General features: G+C 40.5%; 1 protein-coding gene across 1 annotated transcript in view; it reads right to left on the minus strand.

The window, feature by feature from the left end:
- Positions 1–20,220, minus strand: part of LIPH (lipase H) — a 44,796-nt gene extending 24,576 nt beyond the window's left edge. Inside the window, exons 1-3 of the mRNA XM_024768246.1 lie at positions 20,140–20,220; positions 5,142–5,509; positions 3,836–3,944 (exon numbers count right to left, since the gene is read on the minus strand). Coding sequence (XP_024624014.1) covers positions 3,836–3,944; positions 5,142–5,509; positions 20,140–20,188 — 526 coding nt within the window. The 5' untranslated portion in view covers positions 20,189–20,220. The remainder of the gene's footprint in view (positions 1–3,835; positions 3,945–5,141; positions 5,510–20,139) is intronic.
- Between the last annotated feature and the right edge of the window lie 276 nt (positions 20,221–20,496).

Below are 20,496 nucleotides of genomic sequence, written 5' to 3' on the forward strand. Positions count from 1 at the left end.
ATAATAACCAAGAGATAGCATCTTTGCCTCAGCAGTCCTGGTTCTAGCCCCAATCTCTCCATTTCTCCCTGGCCAACATCCTTGCTTCCTTGAGGCATGTCTTTATCTGCCCCCTTATTTTATCTCCCTCTGTTTCCCCCACTCCCCCACCCCCCAGCTTTTCTTCCCCTTCTGTCTGCTCCCAACTGAAACTGATGTGGGGAGGAGGTGGATCAACACCCAGGTACCCAAGTCCACAGGATATTCTCTGCACAGAATGAGAAACACAACCTTGGAAAGACCTTGCTGGGGAAGCCTCCCCCTCCTCACATGAAACAGCCCCATTTCCAGTCTGAGAAAATGAACAGTGAGAGCCTCAGTTTATAGCAACCTCCAGATCCACAGCAGATATATTGGCTTACCATATAAAATCCAAACCAGGGCAATTTTGAAAGTGATAAGGCTGCTATTAATAATTATGCCAGGACAGAAGACACAAATGAGGACTGTCACAGTAAACTTGGACATATGATGTCCTTAGAGATAAGTCATAGCAAATGATCAGCTTACACTGTCAGCCAAAAATCACAAACTGCCCCAAAAAAAGCTGCATATTTTGTGTGAGCAGAGACCATTGGAGTCAGATGGATGTGACGTGGAACCCCAAACCTAGCATTAACCAGCTGTGTGATCTTAAGCAGGTTACTTTACTTCTCTGAACCTCAGTTTCCTTATCTGCAAAATAGAGGTAGAATTAATTGCTACCTCAGAAGACTTACCAAAGCACTCTGGGATCTGAATCCAGAATATTGAAATTATTATAGAATAGAAACAAAAATGACAAAATGGAGCTCTTTCTTGTTGCTCTGTGATCGCCAGAAAAGTGTCTAGCTAGTGATCCCTGGCTTTGATTACAAGATTAACCAGTTTGAGAATTTGATAAAAGCTCTGGACCTCTCCCCAGGACAGCCGTCAAACATTTTGCATGCGTTTTCAGGGGCCTCTTACTCCCATCCCCAAGGTCACCATGAACTAACTCTCCAAGGCAGTGCTGTCCAATAGAAATATAATGTGAGCCACATATATAATTTAAAATTTTCTAGCAACCACTTTAAAAAGGTAAAAAGAAACAAGGAAAATTGACTTTAATAATACATTTTATTTAACCCAGTATAGCAGAAAATTATTCCAACATGCAGTCAATATAAAAAATTTGAAATCTTTTAATACCCTTCTTTTGTACGTAGTCTTCAAATTCCAGTGTGCGTTTTGCATTTACCGCACGTCTCAATTTGCATTAACAACATTTCAGGTGCTCCGTGGCACCTGTGGCTTGTGGCTCCTATATTGGGCAACACAGCTTTGTGGTCATTTCTTAAAGTATGGTGTTCAGACCACCTGCATCTTCTGGTTAAAAGTACAGACCGGGCTTCCCTGGTGGCGCAGCGGTTGAGAGTCCGCCTGCCGATGCAGGGGACATGGGTTCGTGCCCCGGTCCGGGAAGATCCCACATGCCGCGGAGCGGCTGGGCCCCTGAGCCATGGCCGCTGAGCCTCCGCATCAGTCCGGAGACCTGTGCTCCGCAGCGGGAGAGGCCACAACAGTGAGAGGCCCCCGTACCGCAAGAAAAAAAAAAAAAAGTACAGACCGCCGGGAATTCCCTGGTGGTCCAGTGGTTAGGACTCCACGCTTCTACTGCAGGGGGCATGGGTTTGATCCCTGGTTAGGGAACTAAGATCCCACATGCCTCGCAGCGTGGCCAAAATAATAAAAAATAAAGGAAGTACAGACTCCTGGACCCCAAGCCCAGAGATTCCAATTCAGCAAATCGGCATTGTATCCAGCACCCCAAGGTAATTTTTGCAAGAATAAATTTAGTGTATTATCAAGTGATGTAGGTACTTGAAATGTTTTTAAATCCATTCATTTCTTCCATCTTCTGTTGAAGAAATTAATGAAAAGTAATACCAGGAGATGTGCCTGGAGAGCAAAAGGAGAAGCAAGAGCAGAAGAAAAAAAGGGAAATGGAAGAAATGAAGCAGCCATTCTGGTCTAGATAATCAACAAGCGTAATCACCCAGTTCTTGAGAGTTGGGAGTGAATTATGGCCTTGGGTAACAGGCCAAATTCCTGCCCCTCAATCCAGTGATCCCATTCTGGCAGGGCAGTGGAAGGTGAGTGGAGAAGGGAGATGCTTTTCCCCTGAAATAGCTCTCAGTGACAGGTGAGATTGACCTTGGAGCTCAGAGAGGATGAGGAGTTGGGAGAACATGGGTCCCTCAGAGGAGACAGAAAATTGAGCTGCAGACCGTTGACTGAGTCCAGGTCACAGAGCAGGGCCACGTGGACCCAGGGTGGAAGGGAGGTTGGCTCAGGGAATTTCCATGGTCAGAGGCCACGTTACACTGCATTCCCATCCAAAGTAGTCGTGGGAACAGGTTCACTGGGCGGCTGAGGAGCAAAATTAGGGGGTAGATAGAATAAGGCAGTGGTGGGCTAGAGCCCCCCAGCACCAGCACTGGAGAGCAGTTTGCTTATCTCTTCCCAAACTGTGTGGTCAGTGATGTCAGGTCAGTAGCTTGAAACCAGCCACAGTGGGAGTATTTACATCATGGAAATCAGCAAATGCTATAAATCTTTTTTTTCTTTTCTTTTTTTTTTTTTTTTTTTTGAAGTTTATCTCTTAAAATTTGAGAGCTGATCAGCTTCTAAACACAGCACTGGGAAAAGTCCCAGCTCCCAGAGGAGAAGCTCCCAATAGACAAGGAAAACAAGCACATTTGAGCCATCTGTCCTTTGTACCCATAAGGGAAAATGAATTTTTAAAAAGTAAAGACATACTGCTTTCTAAAACATTATAGTAATAATTTTAAAAAATTGAAAAATAGCTTTGCTTCCCTAGGAAAGCAAGTAAATAAGATAAGGGCAACCTTGGCCTTTGGGGCGAAATTGAGAAAAAAAATAGCCAGGAAAAAGAATGTGACCTCAAGTACCAGAGTTAGAAGAGACACCGGCCAATGTGGGTGTGTGTGTGTGTGTGTATGTGAGAGGGACAGATAGATTTAGGGCAGGGGGTGGTGGTGGGGACATGCCCAGGGCCACATGTCAAATTAAGTAGCACATTCAGACCTGTGGCTCTAAAAGGTTACCTCCCAAATGTAGTTGGTTTGAATCATTTACCTCTCCCCTCCCTCCCTCTGTTCACATCTACCTTCCAGATTTCCTAGATTTGGAATGGCTATCTCAATGTAAGGATCGATTCTGGGAAAGGTATGGAAGGCTTGAGTCTCTGAAAGAGAAAGCCTCCCTCAGACCTTCATCTGTAGCTATGGAAAGTTACAGAACACTAGGCAAATGAACCCAGCAAGGGAATCTTTGGAGTTTCACCTGCTGTTGTTTCTGAGGGTTTTTATTCAGCTTTGGCCTGAAAGCCGATATTCACAGAGTAAGCTCCAGACAACATAATTCCCATCTCATTTCCCTATCATGAGGCTCCAGCTATGCCTGGGGATATATTAGGTACATAGTTCAAACTATCTTGGATTAAATGAAAGGAAGAAGGCTATCTGCTTGGGGCAAAATCCCCATGGGATGTAGCTGTTTTTCTAGCCATAAGAGAAATAAAGTCACCACCAATCTTTTCTATGGCATATACAGTTTACAGAGTGCTTTGGACCTATTTTATTAAATAATAAATTTAATATTGCTAAGGTCAATTACTACTACGGTCTTCCCTTTGCACAAGAGGACATTTGCTCAGAGAGGTTAAGTAATTGGAAGAGCTGGCTTTGAACCCAAGGACTAGGATTGCCCTGGGCAGTCTGGTTACCCTGTGCCCATTCACAGGAAGCCTTACCTGTAATTCTTCCCAGCTGGCCATTGTACATCTTTCCAACAAACCCAGCTACATGGGCTCCTAGACTTACTCCAATCATGTAAATGTCATCCAGAGAAGCTCCTTCTGCCTGCAATTTCAAGAGGTCCATCGTTATAAATTGTGAGGGGCCAAGGAGTTGACAACATCTGGAGAAATTTCCTAACTGTTGACTTTGGAGAAACATTTCTAGGCACCTTATATCCATTATCTTATTGAAATGTCACAACACCCCGACAAACTAAATGCTATTCCTTTGATTATACAGATGAGGAGACTGAGCCCAGGGTTGAAGTCATCTGCCCAAGGTCAGGCAGGGAGGGCGCAGGGCAGAATTCAAACCGGTCTGTCCAACTCCACACTTATGCCTTCACCTTTATGCCGTGGTGTCTCCATTCATGCTTCTGCTAGAAGCCAAGCTGAGACATCCTTAAAACCTTCCCAACTGAGAAGGGCAACCAAACATTTAATGAACTCCTTTATGTCTATGCTGGCTCAGTTAATGAAGTCACCATGGAGAGGGAAGGAAGGAAAGAAAGGGGCGGGGCACACTGACCATAGTCCTGGGCCAGCCATTCATGAGTCATTTTAATATTCACTTTCCGGAAGTCTGTGGCTTAAGTAGGAAGCTCATGTAAAATTTATGTCACCCCTGGCCACCAGGTGTGACTCTCTGAAGTAGTCCTGATGTCAAGTCACTTTTTTTTTCATAAAAAGGACAGTTCATGAGATAGATTAAATTATATTTAAGATTTATTTCATCTTTTAAGTCTTCTGAAAACATAAATCATACACACAAATCGTTCATCAACCATGTGTATCAGTTTTGGTTTTGGATAATCTGGTCACTAAGCTTTTGGCATTTCTAAGAAAAGGAATATCTATAGAAGTTGAGGAAACTCTAGGCATTGAAGCCAGGAAACCCCTAGACAGAACCTCTCATACCCGTTAGACACCTTTATGTGAGTTAGAAAAAGCTGCCCCTTCCTCAGGACACTTTGCTCTCATTCACTAGAAGATTATCATAATAGACATATAAATCTACAATGTCTACAATGACAATGGTGCTGTCTTAGATGGGTGCCCTGTGCAGTACACCACCTGCACAACCATACACATGGGCGTTGCCTTGGGCCCTTCCCTTCACCTTCCCTGGGGCTTATTCAGATTTGCAAAACATTGCAAAAATAGTCCTTCTGGTCACTGTAGTTATCTCTTGGCTTTAAATATCCAGATATTGAGCCAGTTTCAATTTGACCCTGAATCATCTAAGAGAATTCTCCCTTACCAGCATTTGGTCGATAAATTCCTTCAAGACTATTGCTACTTTTCTGGTCTTTCTAGAGGCATGGTTGTATATTACAGTTGTAGCTCCTTGATTCCAATCAACAACAACCACGTTCATGTCATCTACAGAGAGCAAACCCTCTACTAAGTCCTCCATCCAAACTGGAGGGGAGCCTGTCGGTCTGAATCCATGGACAGTGAAGATGGTTTTCTTGGTCACGTTCAAGTTCCCCAAAACTGTGGAGTTGATGGCTTGTGCGCAGGTCGGGTTTCTCCTTGTGTAGAGCATCAACTTCACATTTAGTCCCGTTCCAACCACTGCACTGTGAAAGCTCAGTTTGGTAAATGAAGGACATGTTTCATCTGTGTCTGAAAATAAAAATTATATGGCATTGTGACGGTTCTTTCCTTAGTTGGGCGTCAAGCAAAAGTGCTGTCCTACACTCTTTGGAGTTCTTTCTATGTGCCCCACGGCACCTAGTAAGAGGCTGGATCTAGTTGAATGAAGTTGCAAAGTCAGACCTGATTCGGAGTACATAAGTAGTAACTTCTTTTTCACTGATAAAACCATTTTTCCAAATCCTACCCTCTTTCAAGGTCTAACCCAAAAGTCACCTCAACGAAGCCTTCTCCGACTCTCCCAGCCATAATTACTGTCTGTCCTTCAACCCAGAACTCCCCAAACCCCTCTATGTGCCACATTGACCACACAATGAAGACATTTTCAGGGATGTATTATGGGTATTTCTGTACATACGTGTCTATCCCACTAGACCAGTCTCCTTGAAATGGTGTCTTGTAATCTTGTGTATCCCTCACAGTGCCCAGCACATGGTAGAGGACTCAATAACAGAATCTGTGGGGTCCAAGCATCTCTTTCCTTGTCTATAGCACCCACCTGGGACGGTGGTAGAGAACATGATGTGCCTTGCCCTGCACCTTTCAGAAACATCTGAAACTGTTAACCATGGTGGCCTTTCTTGGGCTCTCTCTCTCCTTCTTTGCTCAAGCACCACCTTTAAGCATATGTCCTGCTGACCAGGCTCTAAGAATGGAAAAGCTGGGGATGTAATGGGAACAGCTTAAGATGAGCTGAAAGTAAGAGAATGTTTTACGGCAGAAAGTAAGAGAGTGCTTAAAAACATGTTATAGGGACACAGGAACCAGCTTGAAGGGGCTTCTGCTGGCCAGATCTGGGATAACTTGAGGACAAAATAATTAAGGAGACTAATGAATGATAGGCCTTTGAAAACCAGGAATCCATGATTCCATAACAAATAAATACATAAATAAACAAAGAAACAATACCTACATGGAGAAGAGAGGAGGACTCTTACAATATAATGCTGAATGCAAACTGATTAATGTGGAATGCATGCTGGAGTTGAAATTCATCATTTTGCAACCATCATAACAAAGATTGGTTAGGCAAGAATCATCAATGGATGCTAAACTGAGGTTGGGGTGGGGATGTGGATCTTGAGGAGAAGCATGATATTTGTACGGTTTTAAAGTATCTCCCACAGGGACTTCCCTGGTGGTCCAGTGGGTAAGACTCCGTGCTCCCAATGCAGGGGGCCCAGGTTCAGTCCCTTGTCGGGGAACTAGATCCCACATGCATACCACAAGTAGGAAGTCCACACGCCACAACTAAAGATCCCACATGCTGCAACTAAGACCCAGCACGACCAAAATAAATAAATATTTTTAAAAAAGTGTCTCCCACAGATTGCTCATTAGAGATTAGGGAAGAAACATTAACTGTAAGATTGAGAAAGTGAACAATACCTTGACAAGGTTATCAAACTTGGCATCACCAATGAGGAGCAGATGGATATCATGTGCCTATAGCTGTAATGCACTGGGAAGGACACAGCTTCACCTGTGAAGTGTTCTAGTAGGGAATGCATAGCTGGAATCTAACCATGAGGAAAAATCAGACACACATAAAAAGAGGAATATTCTATTTTTTAAAGAAAGAACCTGTATTCTTAAAAAAAAAAAAAAGTCAATGTCATAAATGACAAAGAAAGACTGGAAATGTTCTACATTAAAGGAGACTAAGGCTTCCTTGGTGGTGCAGTGGTTAAGAATCCACCTGCCACTGCAAGGGACATGGGTTCGAGCCCTGGTCCAGGAAGATCCCACATGCCGCAGAGCAGCTAAGCCCGCGAGCCACAACTACTGAACCTGCGCTCTAGAGCCCGTGCGCTGCAACCACGGAAGCCCGCACGCCTAGAGCCCGTGCTCCGCGACAAGAGAAGCTACCGCAGTGAGAAGCCCGTGTACCACAACAAAGAGTAGCTTCCTCTCACCACAACTAGAGAAAGTCTGCACGCAGCAACGAAGACCCAACGCAGCTAAAAATACATGAAAAAAAAAAAGGAAACCTCTGATCGACATTGGTATCCAGACACAATAATATGATGATTGAGAGGACTATTTTTTAAATTATAATAATAATTATTACTTATTATTATTACTATTATTGTGACCCTAACCATGACCATTCTTCAGGAGAGGGAATAGACTGGGAAGACAGTTGACTTGCAACTGGCCCAAAAAAAGACAAGAGTGCCTTGGGAAACATCTGTTCTGACTTCTTCCAATAAGAATTTAGGAACCATTTGCCCTGGGCCCCTATTCTCAGTGAGTCTGCACTTGCACACCCAGGAATTGCTCCTCCCTTATTCTGAGCCGCAGGGTGGCCTTCATCCTGGGGGCTCTGCCTTTCCTTCACAACCTGGGTCCATTCATGGATACTTTTACTTGGAACTTCTTGCAAAGGCTCTGGTACTTAGGAGTGAGTGAACTTCCAAAACAGAATGAGCAAAAGAAGCTCAAATAGAAGGTTAGAAATTAAGGAGGCTTTGAAATGCCTCACCCTAGAAAAGATGTGGCTAAAAATTGAGCCCCAAAGTCATCTATTCCTCCTTTTACTCTGTACTATCCAGTAGATTGTGCAGTAAAGCATGCTTACAATGTAAATACTATCTTTTTTTCCCCAGCTTTATTGAGATATAATTGACAAATAAATTGTGTAAGTTTAAGGGGTACAATGTGATGATTTAATATATATTAAGAAATGATTACAACAATAATGTTAGTTAACACATTCACCTCACATAGTTAACTTGTATGTGTGCGTGTGTGTGTGTGTCTATGTGTGTGAGAGGAGAACATTTAAGATCTACTGCCTTAGCACATTTCAAATATACAATACAGTATTGTTAACTATAGTCACCATGCTGTGCATTAGACGCCCAGACTTATTCAGCTATGTAAATATTTTCTCCATCTGTTGGCCCCTTTCATTTTTCTCTTCCTGTAGATCACTTGCCCCAGGTGAACACGGACTGAAACTTATCTGGTGCTTGTAGATCAAGTCGCAGAGTAAATAATTGACTGTTCAATTAGTCATTTTATTGGACAGGAAGAGTCACAGGGTAGGGCTGAGCCTCTAGGTCTCAGCCATCAGTAAAACTGGGTTTTGTTCCTGGTTGTGTGACTGACTCACCAGGTGGCCTGGGGAAATTATGTCATCTTTCACTTGCTACCTACCTGCCCAAGAAAGTTATGCGGCGGAGATTAACATGAATGAGGTCATACGGGAAAAGATAGAGATCCCTTTCCAAAGAAGGGGACTGCTTAATTACTAAGGTTTGTTCATTTTGGGCCAATTGAGCAATATTATGTCAATGTGTCATAAACCGTGTGTCTGAGTACTTGGAAGGCTCAGAGATGCATCCTGAAGTTTGGGGCCAGAGCTATTTTTCAGCAGAAGCTGCCAACTTTAATGACTATGGAATGGTTCAACCAATCTTTTTGGCTTGCGGAGTCCTTACTAGAAGCCTTTAAAACTGACAGTTACGGAAAAGCAAGAAGGGCAGAACAAATGGATTTTTATTTTTCATTTGATAGAACCACTGTGACTTCAAGTATTTTTAAATGTCTTAGTTATTTTTACAACAGCATTGTGCTCTGGAAAAGGCCATTGCTTTTGCTATGCGGATTCCCCTGTCTCTCTTTTCTTTGTTTTATTCCGTTTATATTTTCTTTCTCATACTGGGATGTTTATAGCCCGCTTTAATTTTTTCTGGCATTGACCTTTATAACTTTCTATGAAACACTTAAATCTCTATTTCATGGGATGTCAATGTGTAGCCTGTAGGTCAGAAATAGACTACATGCAGAACTGCTCCAGACTTAGCAATATTTATTCAGATTTATTTATCCTCCAATGTGAACTCCTGGCAAGATTTGGGCACCTGGAAACTGTATTTCAGACTGTTGTAGGGCATATTTTTAACTTCTGCCATGTGTCCTGCTGCTGACCTTTGTCAGAACAGTTATCTTTCCTTATTCTGCTCTAGTCCTTGCTTTAGTAACTCGAGACAGTATCTAATGACCCTCTGTTATAAATGATGAGGGCATTAGCACACTCAATACTTCTCCCTTCTACCTCCTGATTTTTATTAGTTATAAAATTACTTTTAGTTCATCTGGTAATTCCTATTTTAGTTTAAAAATAAAATTTAAGCCTCTGTTTCCTAGTGTATCAATCACAGAGAGCTTCTATTCTATTTACTGTATCTATTCTAGCTCCTCATTCCCTACCAAGAAAGATAAGAAAGTCACTGCACTTGTATTGCCTCCTGTATTGTATATCCTCCTTGACCTCTTCTCCAGAACACACACATACACACACACTGACACAAACACTGTCAAAATACAGTCAATCCTCTTTATTCATGAATTTCATACTTGTGAATTCACCTACTCGTTGAAATTTATTTGTAGCACCCCAAAATAAGAATTTGTCACCCCTGCTCGGCATACCGGTAGTTTGGGTGTGCCTCATCCAAGGGACATCCACTCCACTCCCCAGGAAGGAGGGCCGCCCCTCTCTCCTTTTCCCTTAAGTGGTTTCTCTCCCTCCTCTTCCTCCCTGGTGGCAGGGACATCCTGCCACTTGGGGAGTGGTCAGCAGGGGACCTCTGGTTTGCATTAGGAGGAGAAAACGATTTGACCTCCACTTTTCTCAAATCCAACTATGCCAACAATAAAGCTGATACTTTTAGCCCTGGGTCAAGTTCTCAATTGGTTGAAACCCAGACGGAAGAGGAGTGTGATTGCCACTCAGACCTCAGCAGCAGACTGGGAGCCCTTGAGGGCCAAACCTTTCTTATTTTTAATAAATTAAAAAATTACATAATATTTAATACATTAAAAGAAGAATGCAGAATATCTGTGATAAAGCACAGCAATAAACACTCTACCTAAGGACTAAAATAAAACCCAAATGTATTTGTAACCCCCAAAATCAATACTTGAGGGGCTTTTCCAGTTATTCACGGCTAGGTGCTGAGTGGCAAAAAATCTGAGTTGCCCCACACATCACTCTCAGCTGAGGTCAAACACAGCGACACTCTGCCTTCTTGTTTCACCTCTCATAGCAAATGTCCTTTACCTGGCCTCTTACTGCCGTGTTTTTTGCTTCTTGTGCCTTTTCTTGGTGATTTCACTGTTTAAAATCCCCCAGACATAGTCCTCAAGTGCTGGCTGGCATTTCTAAACTCATGAAGGCTGTGATGTACCTTACAGAGAAAATGTGAGTGTGAGATAAGCTTTGTTCAGGTATGAGTTATAGTGCTGGCCATGAGTTCAATGTTAGCAAATCAACACTATATATTGGGACTTTCCTGGTAGTCCAGTGGGTAGGACTCCACGCTCCCAATGCAGGGGGCCCTGGTTTGATCCCTGGTCAGGGAACGAGATCCCGCATGCATGCCGCAACTAAGAGTTCGCATGCCACAACTAAGGGCCCACATGCTGCAGCGAAGATCCCGTGAGCCGCAACTAAGACGCGGAACAGCCAAAATAAATGAATTAAGTAGATAAATAAATAAATAAATATTTTAAAAACAATATATATTAAATAAGGTGTCTTTCAACAGAAACACACATAAAATAAGATTATGTATCGATCAGTCAACTAAAATGTCATAAGCAGAGGCTCACAGGAACCTAACCCTATATTCCCGCTAAGAGCAGTGGTTCAGTAACTGCTACTTCAGTGCTTGTAGTGCCTTTACAGAACATGAACTACTGTGAATAAAGATGAAGTGTATATAAAAATTATCTTCTGGGACCATATTTCCCTGACTATGTAGTTTTAGTTCTATAATATACGAGACTATTGCTCACAGTGAGTCCTTTTCCTAGCCTTCTCCATTCACCCCTGGGTGACTGGCTCTTGCTGTCTTTTCAAGACGGGCTAGTGGATGGTCCTTCACCCATCCCCAGCTCTGCTCATGGGATGAGAAGCTTGAGTGGGGGACAGAACCAGCCTCAGGAATGAGCTGCTCTTGGCTTAACCCTCAGAGGCTCTGGGGCTGGTAGAAACTCTTGGTTTCTTCAATAGGACAATTTTATCATTTTGCTTTGTTCGATTGTTTGGAGACATTCCTGGATGCAGTTTGGTTAAAGTTGACTCTTTTTTTTTCAATTAAAAAAAAAGTGGCTAGTGGGTAATATAGTTCCTAAGTTTATTCATATCTGTAAATGAATTCCTTGGCCTAAATGATGCCCTGGCTTTAAATAATATGCTTTTCTACTTCCTTCTTGTGTTGAATTCCACTCCAGAGAACTTTTCCCCTTAAATGTTACTTGTCTTTTTCCTACCACAAACTTGAAGCATTCTTTCCTTTTCTGAAATAACTTCCCCCACTAGCACAGAAGCTCCAAGATGACTGATCTATTTGTCCGTTTATCCATTCTTATGTTCCCAGTGCCAAGAACAGCACCTGGCTTGGAGTTGGCTTCAATAAATGTTTCCTGAATAAATGAATATCAACCTGTTAACACGTTATTCAGCCATTCAGAATGAGCCATGTAAATACTATAAGGAGTGTATGATGTAACGTTTATAAAATAAATGAAGTATGAAATAGCACATGCATTATGACTGAAACTATGTAAAAATATATCTGCAGGTAACAGACCTGGAAAATCATATGCAAACAACAATGGGTCATACACTCCACTTCCAATGTTCTTTGTTTAAAATTGCCTCAGGTTATTAACCCTTTTCCTCTCAGAATTAATAACATTTTAAAAAGAAAACATTACACATCTTATTTTGGACCATGTTACAAATTAGTTTAAGCTCCTCTGAGGGCAGGCAGTGTATTGTTTTTAGTTTAGTATTTGCGTCCCCAGCACCAAGCTCCGGAACTTGTCTTGTCTTTGGGCCTGAAATTCTCAGGCAATTTGGAGAACATGCAAGGACTAGATATATGTGAATAGCAAATTTGTTAAATTGATTCACCCTCATAAATATAGTTCTTTACATTTTACTTTATGTTGGTATTACTAAAATGATTAACTACTATGTATGCCTTCAGAAAGCAAACCTCTTGTTGATTATTTTGCTGTTTTGTTACAAAGTCAAGTTTGCTTAGAGGTAGTATTAACAGCCCAATCAAGAACCGCAGAACGTGTTAAACTGGTTTCTAAACCTTAACCTCTTCTACTAGAGTTTATTTGAAACAGGAGAAACTCGGCCTTTCTTCTTCAGACTACTTTGAAATTCAATCCCTCTGAAATGCTGTTTCCTGTTGGCAACTGGAAAATTACAATTGGATGGGTGATGCCTGCCATCCAGTGATGAATTCAGACCCCTATATAGGGCAGGCCTGATTATCATTTACTGTCTCCCCTCTGTTAAATTAAAAGAAACATATTCAAGTAGGATGTCAGGGAAATCTGGCTATAGCATCTTCAGATATAACGTGTTTGTGCCTGAGATATTTTCTTATAATCCAGTGTATGACTGCCCCCGGGCCAAATCCAGCCATGCTCATTAGTGTACTGCCTATAGCTGTTTTCCTGCTATAAGGCAAAGATGAGTAGTTTGACAGTGACCACTGGCCCACAAAGCTGAAAATATTTACTATATGTCTCTCTACAGAAGAAGTTTGCCAACCCTGGTCTAATGTCTTAAACAGAAACACAACACAATTTTGGAAAGAGCTTGGGTTTTGGAGACAAACCTAGGTTTGTGGTTCAATTCCATTGCCTACTAGCTATGTGACCTCTGGTAATTAATTACCCAACCTCTCTAGGTCTCAGTTTTGCATGTATAAAATGATCATAATAGTGCCAATCTGTCAGGCGGTGCTTTGCAGAGCCATATTGAGCCCAAGGCAAAAGAAAAACCACACCATATAAATATGCATATTTATATAAATATATATTTATCAAAATATCCTCCCATATTTTGAAACAAGTGAAAAATAGACCTTCATTATTTAATGTTCATACACCATTGTCAACCCTTGTAAACCGCCTAGCAACGAAGTGAGTTGTCATGGACCCAGGAATTCCAGCCAAGTAGAGATGATTTTTCCTGTTGTACAACAACACAGACTTGTAAAACAATCAATAGTATATCTTATTAAAATTTTTGACATTTTGTTCATCATATATTTGCAATGATTTTTGATCTTTTAAAAATATTGCATTAAAATATCATCTATGCATTATAATATGCATTATTAATGATATGCAGATTATTGTTTGCATTAAACGGTAGTAAAATATTATTTATATATTAAAATATCACTTAAATGTTGCATTAAAATATCACAAAATAAAATATTTTTATTGCATTAAAAAGTCATAAATATGACTGATCTTGATGACTATTTTGGTGTCCCTTCCACCCTTAAATTTTGCACCTAGTGAGTGCCTCACTCGCCTCACTGTAATCCCAGCCCTGCCATCAGGACTGATGTGAGAATGAGAGAAAATGCCTATGAAGTATCTAAAGCGTTACATGATACATAATAGAGGCCAAAAAACTAGTAATTGATGATGATGTTGATGATAAGTTTGGTTAATAGTATTGATCTTTTAGGGTTGTTATGAAGACTAAATAAAATAAGTAAATCACAGTGTGGGATTTGATATAAAATAAGTGCTCAATAAATTCCTTCCTTCCATCTTTTTTTTTTTTTTTTTTTGGCTGTGTTGGGTCTTGGTTGCTGCGCGCGGGCTTTCTCTATTTGCAGAGAGCAGTGGGTTACTCTTTGCTGCGGTGCACGGGCTTCTCGTTGTGGTGGCTTCTCTTGTTGCGAAGCATGGGCTCTAGGCGCATGGGCTTCAGTAGTTGTGGCTCATGGGCTCTAGAGAGCAGGCTCAATAGTTGTGGCACACGGGCTTAATTGCTCTGCGGCATGTGGGATCTTCCCGGACCAGGGCCCGAACCCATGTTCCCTGCATTGGCAGGCGTATTCTTAACCGCTGTGCCACCAGGGAAGTCCCCCTTCCATCATTTTAGTTTCCTTAATCCAACCAAGGATTTGGAAAAGGGAAGCTTTATTAGTCAGTATACAGGTGACAGTGCTTCTCCCTGGCCAAAGAACTGTGTTTGTTTCTGGCTGTGTCATTAACAAGGTAAACAAACAACCTATTTGGGTCATCAGTTTTCTCATATTAAAATGAGGTGTTGATTCCTCATTCCTTAGCCATTTAGCTAACTCTAGCATTCCTTTTAGAAATGAAATTCTAAGATCTGCAAACTAACTTATTTGAAAGGATGCCTCTTGCATCTACTTAAGAAAACAAATTTCCAGGACTTTCTTACGAACAAAAGATAACCCTAATCTAAAAAAATTAATATATCAAGAAATTTCCTTTTTCTTAAATTTTAATTAAAAGACCTAAAAATAACCATACTTTACTCTTGTAATTAGAATGTTGGTCAGATAGGTGTTTTCTCACCTTTATATCAAGCAGGGTGTTTTTGCTATTAAATACCTGTTAGTTAACAAACATAGTTCCACATGCTACAATAAGGATGAGTCTTGAAAACAATACAATAAGTGAAAGATGCCAGTCACAAAAGACCACATATTATATGACTCTATACATATGAAATGTCCAGAATAGGGAAATCTATAGAGACAGAAAGTAGATTAGTGGTTGCTTAGGGCTGGGGGATGGGAGGAGATGGAGAGATGGGGTGCAATAGTTAAAGGGTACTGGGTTCCGTTTTGGAGTCATGAAAGTGTTCTAAAATTGACTGGTGACAATTGCACATATATGTGAATATATAAAAAAACACTTTAAGTGGGTGAATTGTATGGTATGTGTTTTATATCTCAATAAAACTGTTTCTTAAAAATGGCTCCTGTAATTTCATGCTTTCATGGAAAGAGTGAAAAAAAAAAAAAGACGAAAAGCCTTTTGGAAGTGACTGGGCAGAAGTTTCCCTTTTTCTGTTGCAATCAAATCAGGCTCCCAGTTTTCCAATTTGTTTTCTTTCCCCTTGGAAACTGAGGTTGATAGACCTTCATTTTCTACCACTGCAGGCTAAATAAAGCACCCCTGCCCCTCCACCACCCACTCTGGTCAGTCTGTTGGCTGTGAGGGAGGGATTGGAGCTGTTTCTGTGCAAAACAAATCACTCTTATTCTCAGACTTAGGGATTAATACAGCTGTTATTCTGTTTTACCTTTACCACATAAAATTGGGTTGGTTAGACAAAATGCCCTCTTGGTTGGAAAGATTATCCCTAGCTTTTATCCACCGGCTATGTTTCTTTAGGCTACAGCCAAGAAAACAGGGAGACATTTGTTTCCCTAAATTGACTTATTTTATATGAGTCCCAGTTGGATAGAAAAGTGTGATGCCCTCAGACTGATCACTGACAACCTCGCTTCCTTTCTGATGAAACTTCCATAGGATCCTTTGACTCTGTATTCGCAAGACACACTGCCCTGCAGCTAAATGAAGCTGCCCATGCTATGTCAGAGTCATGCTCAATTCTGGCTTTTTAGCTTCTACCTGCCTTTGGAGGAACTGATTTCAGCTCCCACAACTCTGATTGGGGGAAAACTCCTGCAGAAAGAGGAAACTCCTCATTCATATCCAAAGAGGTGTCTGTGAAGAGAGAAGATGGAATTGTAGATAGAAATAAGCCACCAATGAAGCAATTGTGAGTGGAGCGAAAAGAGAGATGGTTCTGAGATTCTATGAGAGTCAATGAGCAAAACCTCTCAATATGGCCGAGTCAGTTTATTAAACATGAAAGTATCAGTTTCTCTCAGACCCATGGTTGGTGAAGTTTAGTCTACTAATCTCCAACCCCCAGTGACAGCGGTGAAATTCCACCTAATTTCACCTTGCTGCCTCATATCCAGTCAGGAAGTACAACAGGCAGGACCCTGACTCACACTTCTTTCATGTCAAGTTTTGGGCTCCGAGGCGGGCTCAAGCTCTCATTCTCCCCACCTCCAAACATGACGCAAATGTGTATGAATAACTTCTTTAGAGCAGAGGTCCACAGACAGGTATATTGACTCCATGCAACCTGAAAATATTTACTGAGATTCAGACCTAGATTAAGGGATACACTGTTGAGTATTTTGCCTGCCGGTGGTGGATGCCGGCCGGTCAGTGCCCAGGACACACAGCTCACCACACATTAACTGATGGAGTTAGGAGCTTTCCAGAAACCCACGTCTGAGCACACTCTTAGGCTTGCCTGAAAACACTGTTCTGCAGGAACTTCCCAAAGTCTCAGAAATAAACACCTCTTTAGCCCAGAAACTTTGACTTGGAGAGATTAGAAAATGAGCTGGACTCCTACTTTGAAGAGAGAAGGAGAAGGGGGAGGTGACATGTCCCTACAATGAAATTCTATTGATTTTTTTTTTCATCTGAAAAGTTTATTTTTTTTATGCAGAGAACCACACTGAATTTGGCACTAAAAATCCATCCTGAGCCAGATTGTGACGGGTTCACAGTTGGCCAGAGCCAAAACTGCTGGAATATCCGTTTCTCTTTTACCCAAGGCAGAGACAGGCAAGAAGCGTACAGGCCAAATTCCCTCTTGGTTGGAAGGACATCTTTGCTTTTAACCACCAGCTTGGATTTCTTTAGGATATAACCCAGAAAACAAATGAGATGCCTGATTTCCTCACTCTCATCTCTTAATCATGTACATAAATATGCACATTCACGCTCCACCCCCTCACTCACCTTTGTCTCCGCTGTGTTGGAGAAGGATGAGTCACAGACACACACACACAGAGTTATAAATCAATCTGAAGAGAGCTTCCAATATCCGAGGAAACAATTCTCTCTCTAATTTTGGCACTGAGCTATTTTCTCTAGGAAAATATCTACCTAGTTTTACACAAGTTGCCACAGGACAAAATATCGATGGCAGAGTAACTTTTAAAAATACTAATGACAGGGACTACTCTGGTGACGCAGTGGTTAAGAATTCGCCTGCCAATGCAGGGGACACCAGTTCAAGCCTCAGAGCAACTAAGCCCGCGCACCACAACTATTGAGCCTGCGCTCTAGAGCCCACAAGCCACAGCTACTGAGCCCGCGCACGCCTAGAGCCCACGCTCAACAAGAGAAGCCACCGCAATGAGAAGCCCACACACTGCAACAAAGAATAGCCCCCGCTTGCTGCAACTAGAGAAAGCCCGCACGCAACAAGGAAGACCCAACGCAGCCCTAAATAAATAAATTTTAAATAAATAAGTAAAATACTTATGACAAGCAGCCTTAATTTAGAAGAATACTTATCAGCCTGTGCCCCTTGAACCACCTACAAACTGAAAAACCTCGTGAGTTTGTTTGAAATGCAGATTCCAGGACCTCACCCCAGACCCAGAGTTTGGATCTCTGGAGATTAGAGTCTCTGCATTTTTACCAAATTCCCCAAATGATTCCAGCGCACACTAGAGTTTGCTAGCCATTGCTTTGTACGCTAGTAAGAGTACGGCAAACATTCCTATCATGATTTCACAAAGGTTAGAACAAAATAAAAATCTCTGTAAGTAAGTGACCTGTATTCTTGGGATTTCAGAGTCACATCTTAATCACTTGCTAATGTTTGGACTGCAAGCCAAGGAAGGGAAAAACAAAAAGTCAATGTATTTGTGATCAATACTTTCTGCATATTATTCAACACCCTCCCCCAAGAGAGTTCTCAGTTCACGGTTTTGCAAATACTGAGAAGTACGGATTTAGCTTACAGCTATAATTAAGTTTTTTATATTTTTTCTTTCTAGCTATGGAAGTTTATTGTGATGTATATCTATCTGCTTAGATTCTATCATGCAACAGTGGGTCGTATGGAATGACTTAAAACGAGACTTTACTGATGAGATAACATTAAGTAAAAAGGCAGGTCAATGGTTACCAGGGGAAAGGTTGGGGAGGGATAAATTGGGAATTTGAGATTAACTGATACACACTACTATATATAAAATAGATAAACAAAGACCTATTGTATAGCACAGGGAACTATATTCAGGATCTTGTAATAACCTACAATGGGAAAGAATCTGAAAACGAATATATATATATATACATATATATATGTATATACATATATGAACTGAATCACTTTGCTGTACACCTGAATCACTGTAAACCAAGTATACTTCAAATTTTAAAATTAATTTAAAAATACATTTTTTTAAAAAGGCGGGTCACAAAAAATTGCCAGCTTTTTAAACTGAGGTATGTAATGGGAGACTGGAAGAAAGTACTCACAAATTACCATCAGGTTTTTGTGTTAAGGTTAGTTCCCACTCCCCTTAAGCTATCTCTAAATTTATTTTATTTTTTAAAATTTTAGGGACTTCCCTGGCAGTCCAGTAGTTAAGACTCGGTGCTTCCACTGCAGGGGACAAGGGTTCTATCCCTGGTCTCCTCAGGGGCCGGGGATCCCCCATGCCTCGCGAACAAAAAAAAATTTTTTTTAAGTGATAACACACACAAACTTTAAAACGTTGACTTCTCAATTTAAAATATCATCACTAGTTTAATTTTAACTTACTATTAAATCAACTTCAAAAGCACAAATTAAGAAAAAGTTATTTATAAGCCTGAAATCCTAATACAAGTATATTAATTTTCCATTTCCCTTATAAACTTTATTTACAGGCATACACACATGATTTTTGCATAGTTGTAATCTTAGTTTATCTACAAAATTGAGTTCTGCTTTTTTGACTTTGCATTATGTTATAAACATGTTTGCACATTTCTGCATAGCTTCAGAATTATTTTAATGGCTACGTATTTTTAAAAGTTGTTATACTGTACTTTATCCATTCCTGTATGTAGGAACATTTCTGCTGTATCTAGTTTTAACTTATTATAAATAACAGAGTTAGAATCATTCTTTGTATATAGGTTCTTTGTTTTTCTTTTACAAGATATTTCTTTAGAACAAATTCCCAGCTATGGTTTTACTAGTTTCGAAGGGCATGAACATTTTTATGGGTCCTAATATATAACATACTTCCCTTCAGAAAAATTGTACCAGTCTTCATTACAATAAACTATGTGAAAAAGTACTGGATTCCTAAAAAGCTGAGAAGTGTTGAGCTTTTCTTTAAAAAAAAAAAAAGCATTTCACTTTATTTTAATTACCTTGCTGTGTACATTACTGTTTTAATTTTTATTTCTCCATTATGATTAACAATTTTAAGTAATCAATATGCCAGGCACCATTCCAAGAGATTTACACATATAAAATGTTTTTTTGAATAAAAATAATTTAAGTAAACACGATGCATGAAAGCTGTAAAAACCTGTCCTCTCTGTATTAGATATTATAGTAAAATAAAATTTAAAATTCTCAGAAAGTAAATGATCTTATTTCATAGAAGTGGAAAGGCACAGAAAAATGAACTATGAAAGAAAAAATACTAGATTTTTCAGCATATTTAAGTTTTGTACATCAGAAGAACAGGCTAATTCAAAGGAATAATCGTTTCTTTTACTACTGAGGAAAAATAAAGTTTTTTCAGAATTCAAAATTTCTCTTAATCCATATCTTCTTTCCTGAAAAATCACTGTGTGAAACTTAAAAAGTCCAATGAAGGAACTGGGATGATAAAATGACAGTTATACTAAATATTTTTTAAATAATTAAGAAAACCATTCAATATATGACCAACCTGATCTCACCAAGCACATCAAACTGATGAGGAAGTATAATCTCAGCATATGGAAACTGGAGACAGTATGTGTCGCATTCACAAGAAGAATGATTTCCTTCCCAGAGTCTTAGACTTTCCCCTCAGAGAGAGCTCAGATAACTAACCCAGAGGTGTGGTGACAACAGGAAGCTCCCAAGAGACTGCAGGCAGGTCCCAACCCTTTCAGGATATGTGACTCCTCCCCTTTTCAATAAAAGGTCAGGTACATTTCTGCTTACACAATTTTATGCATATCTTGATATTATGTATGTGCAGAATGATGAGTTCAAAATAGTTTCATTCTTTGTGGGCGTTTGGCTTGGTGTGTTGAAATCA

The sequence above is a fragment of the Neophocaena asiaeorientalis genome, unplaced genomic scaffold, assembly GCF_003031525.2.
Source record: "Neophocaena asiaeorientalis asiaeorientalis breed wild unplaced genomic scaffold, Neophocaena_asiaeorientalis_V1.1 scaffold225, whole genome shotgun sequence".
NCBI classification, from domain to species: Eukaryota; Metazoa; Chordata; class Mammalia; order Artiodactyla; family Phocoenidae; genus Neophocaena; species Neophocaena asiaeorientalis.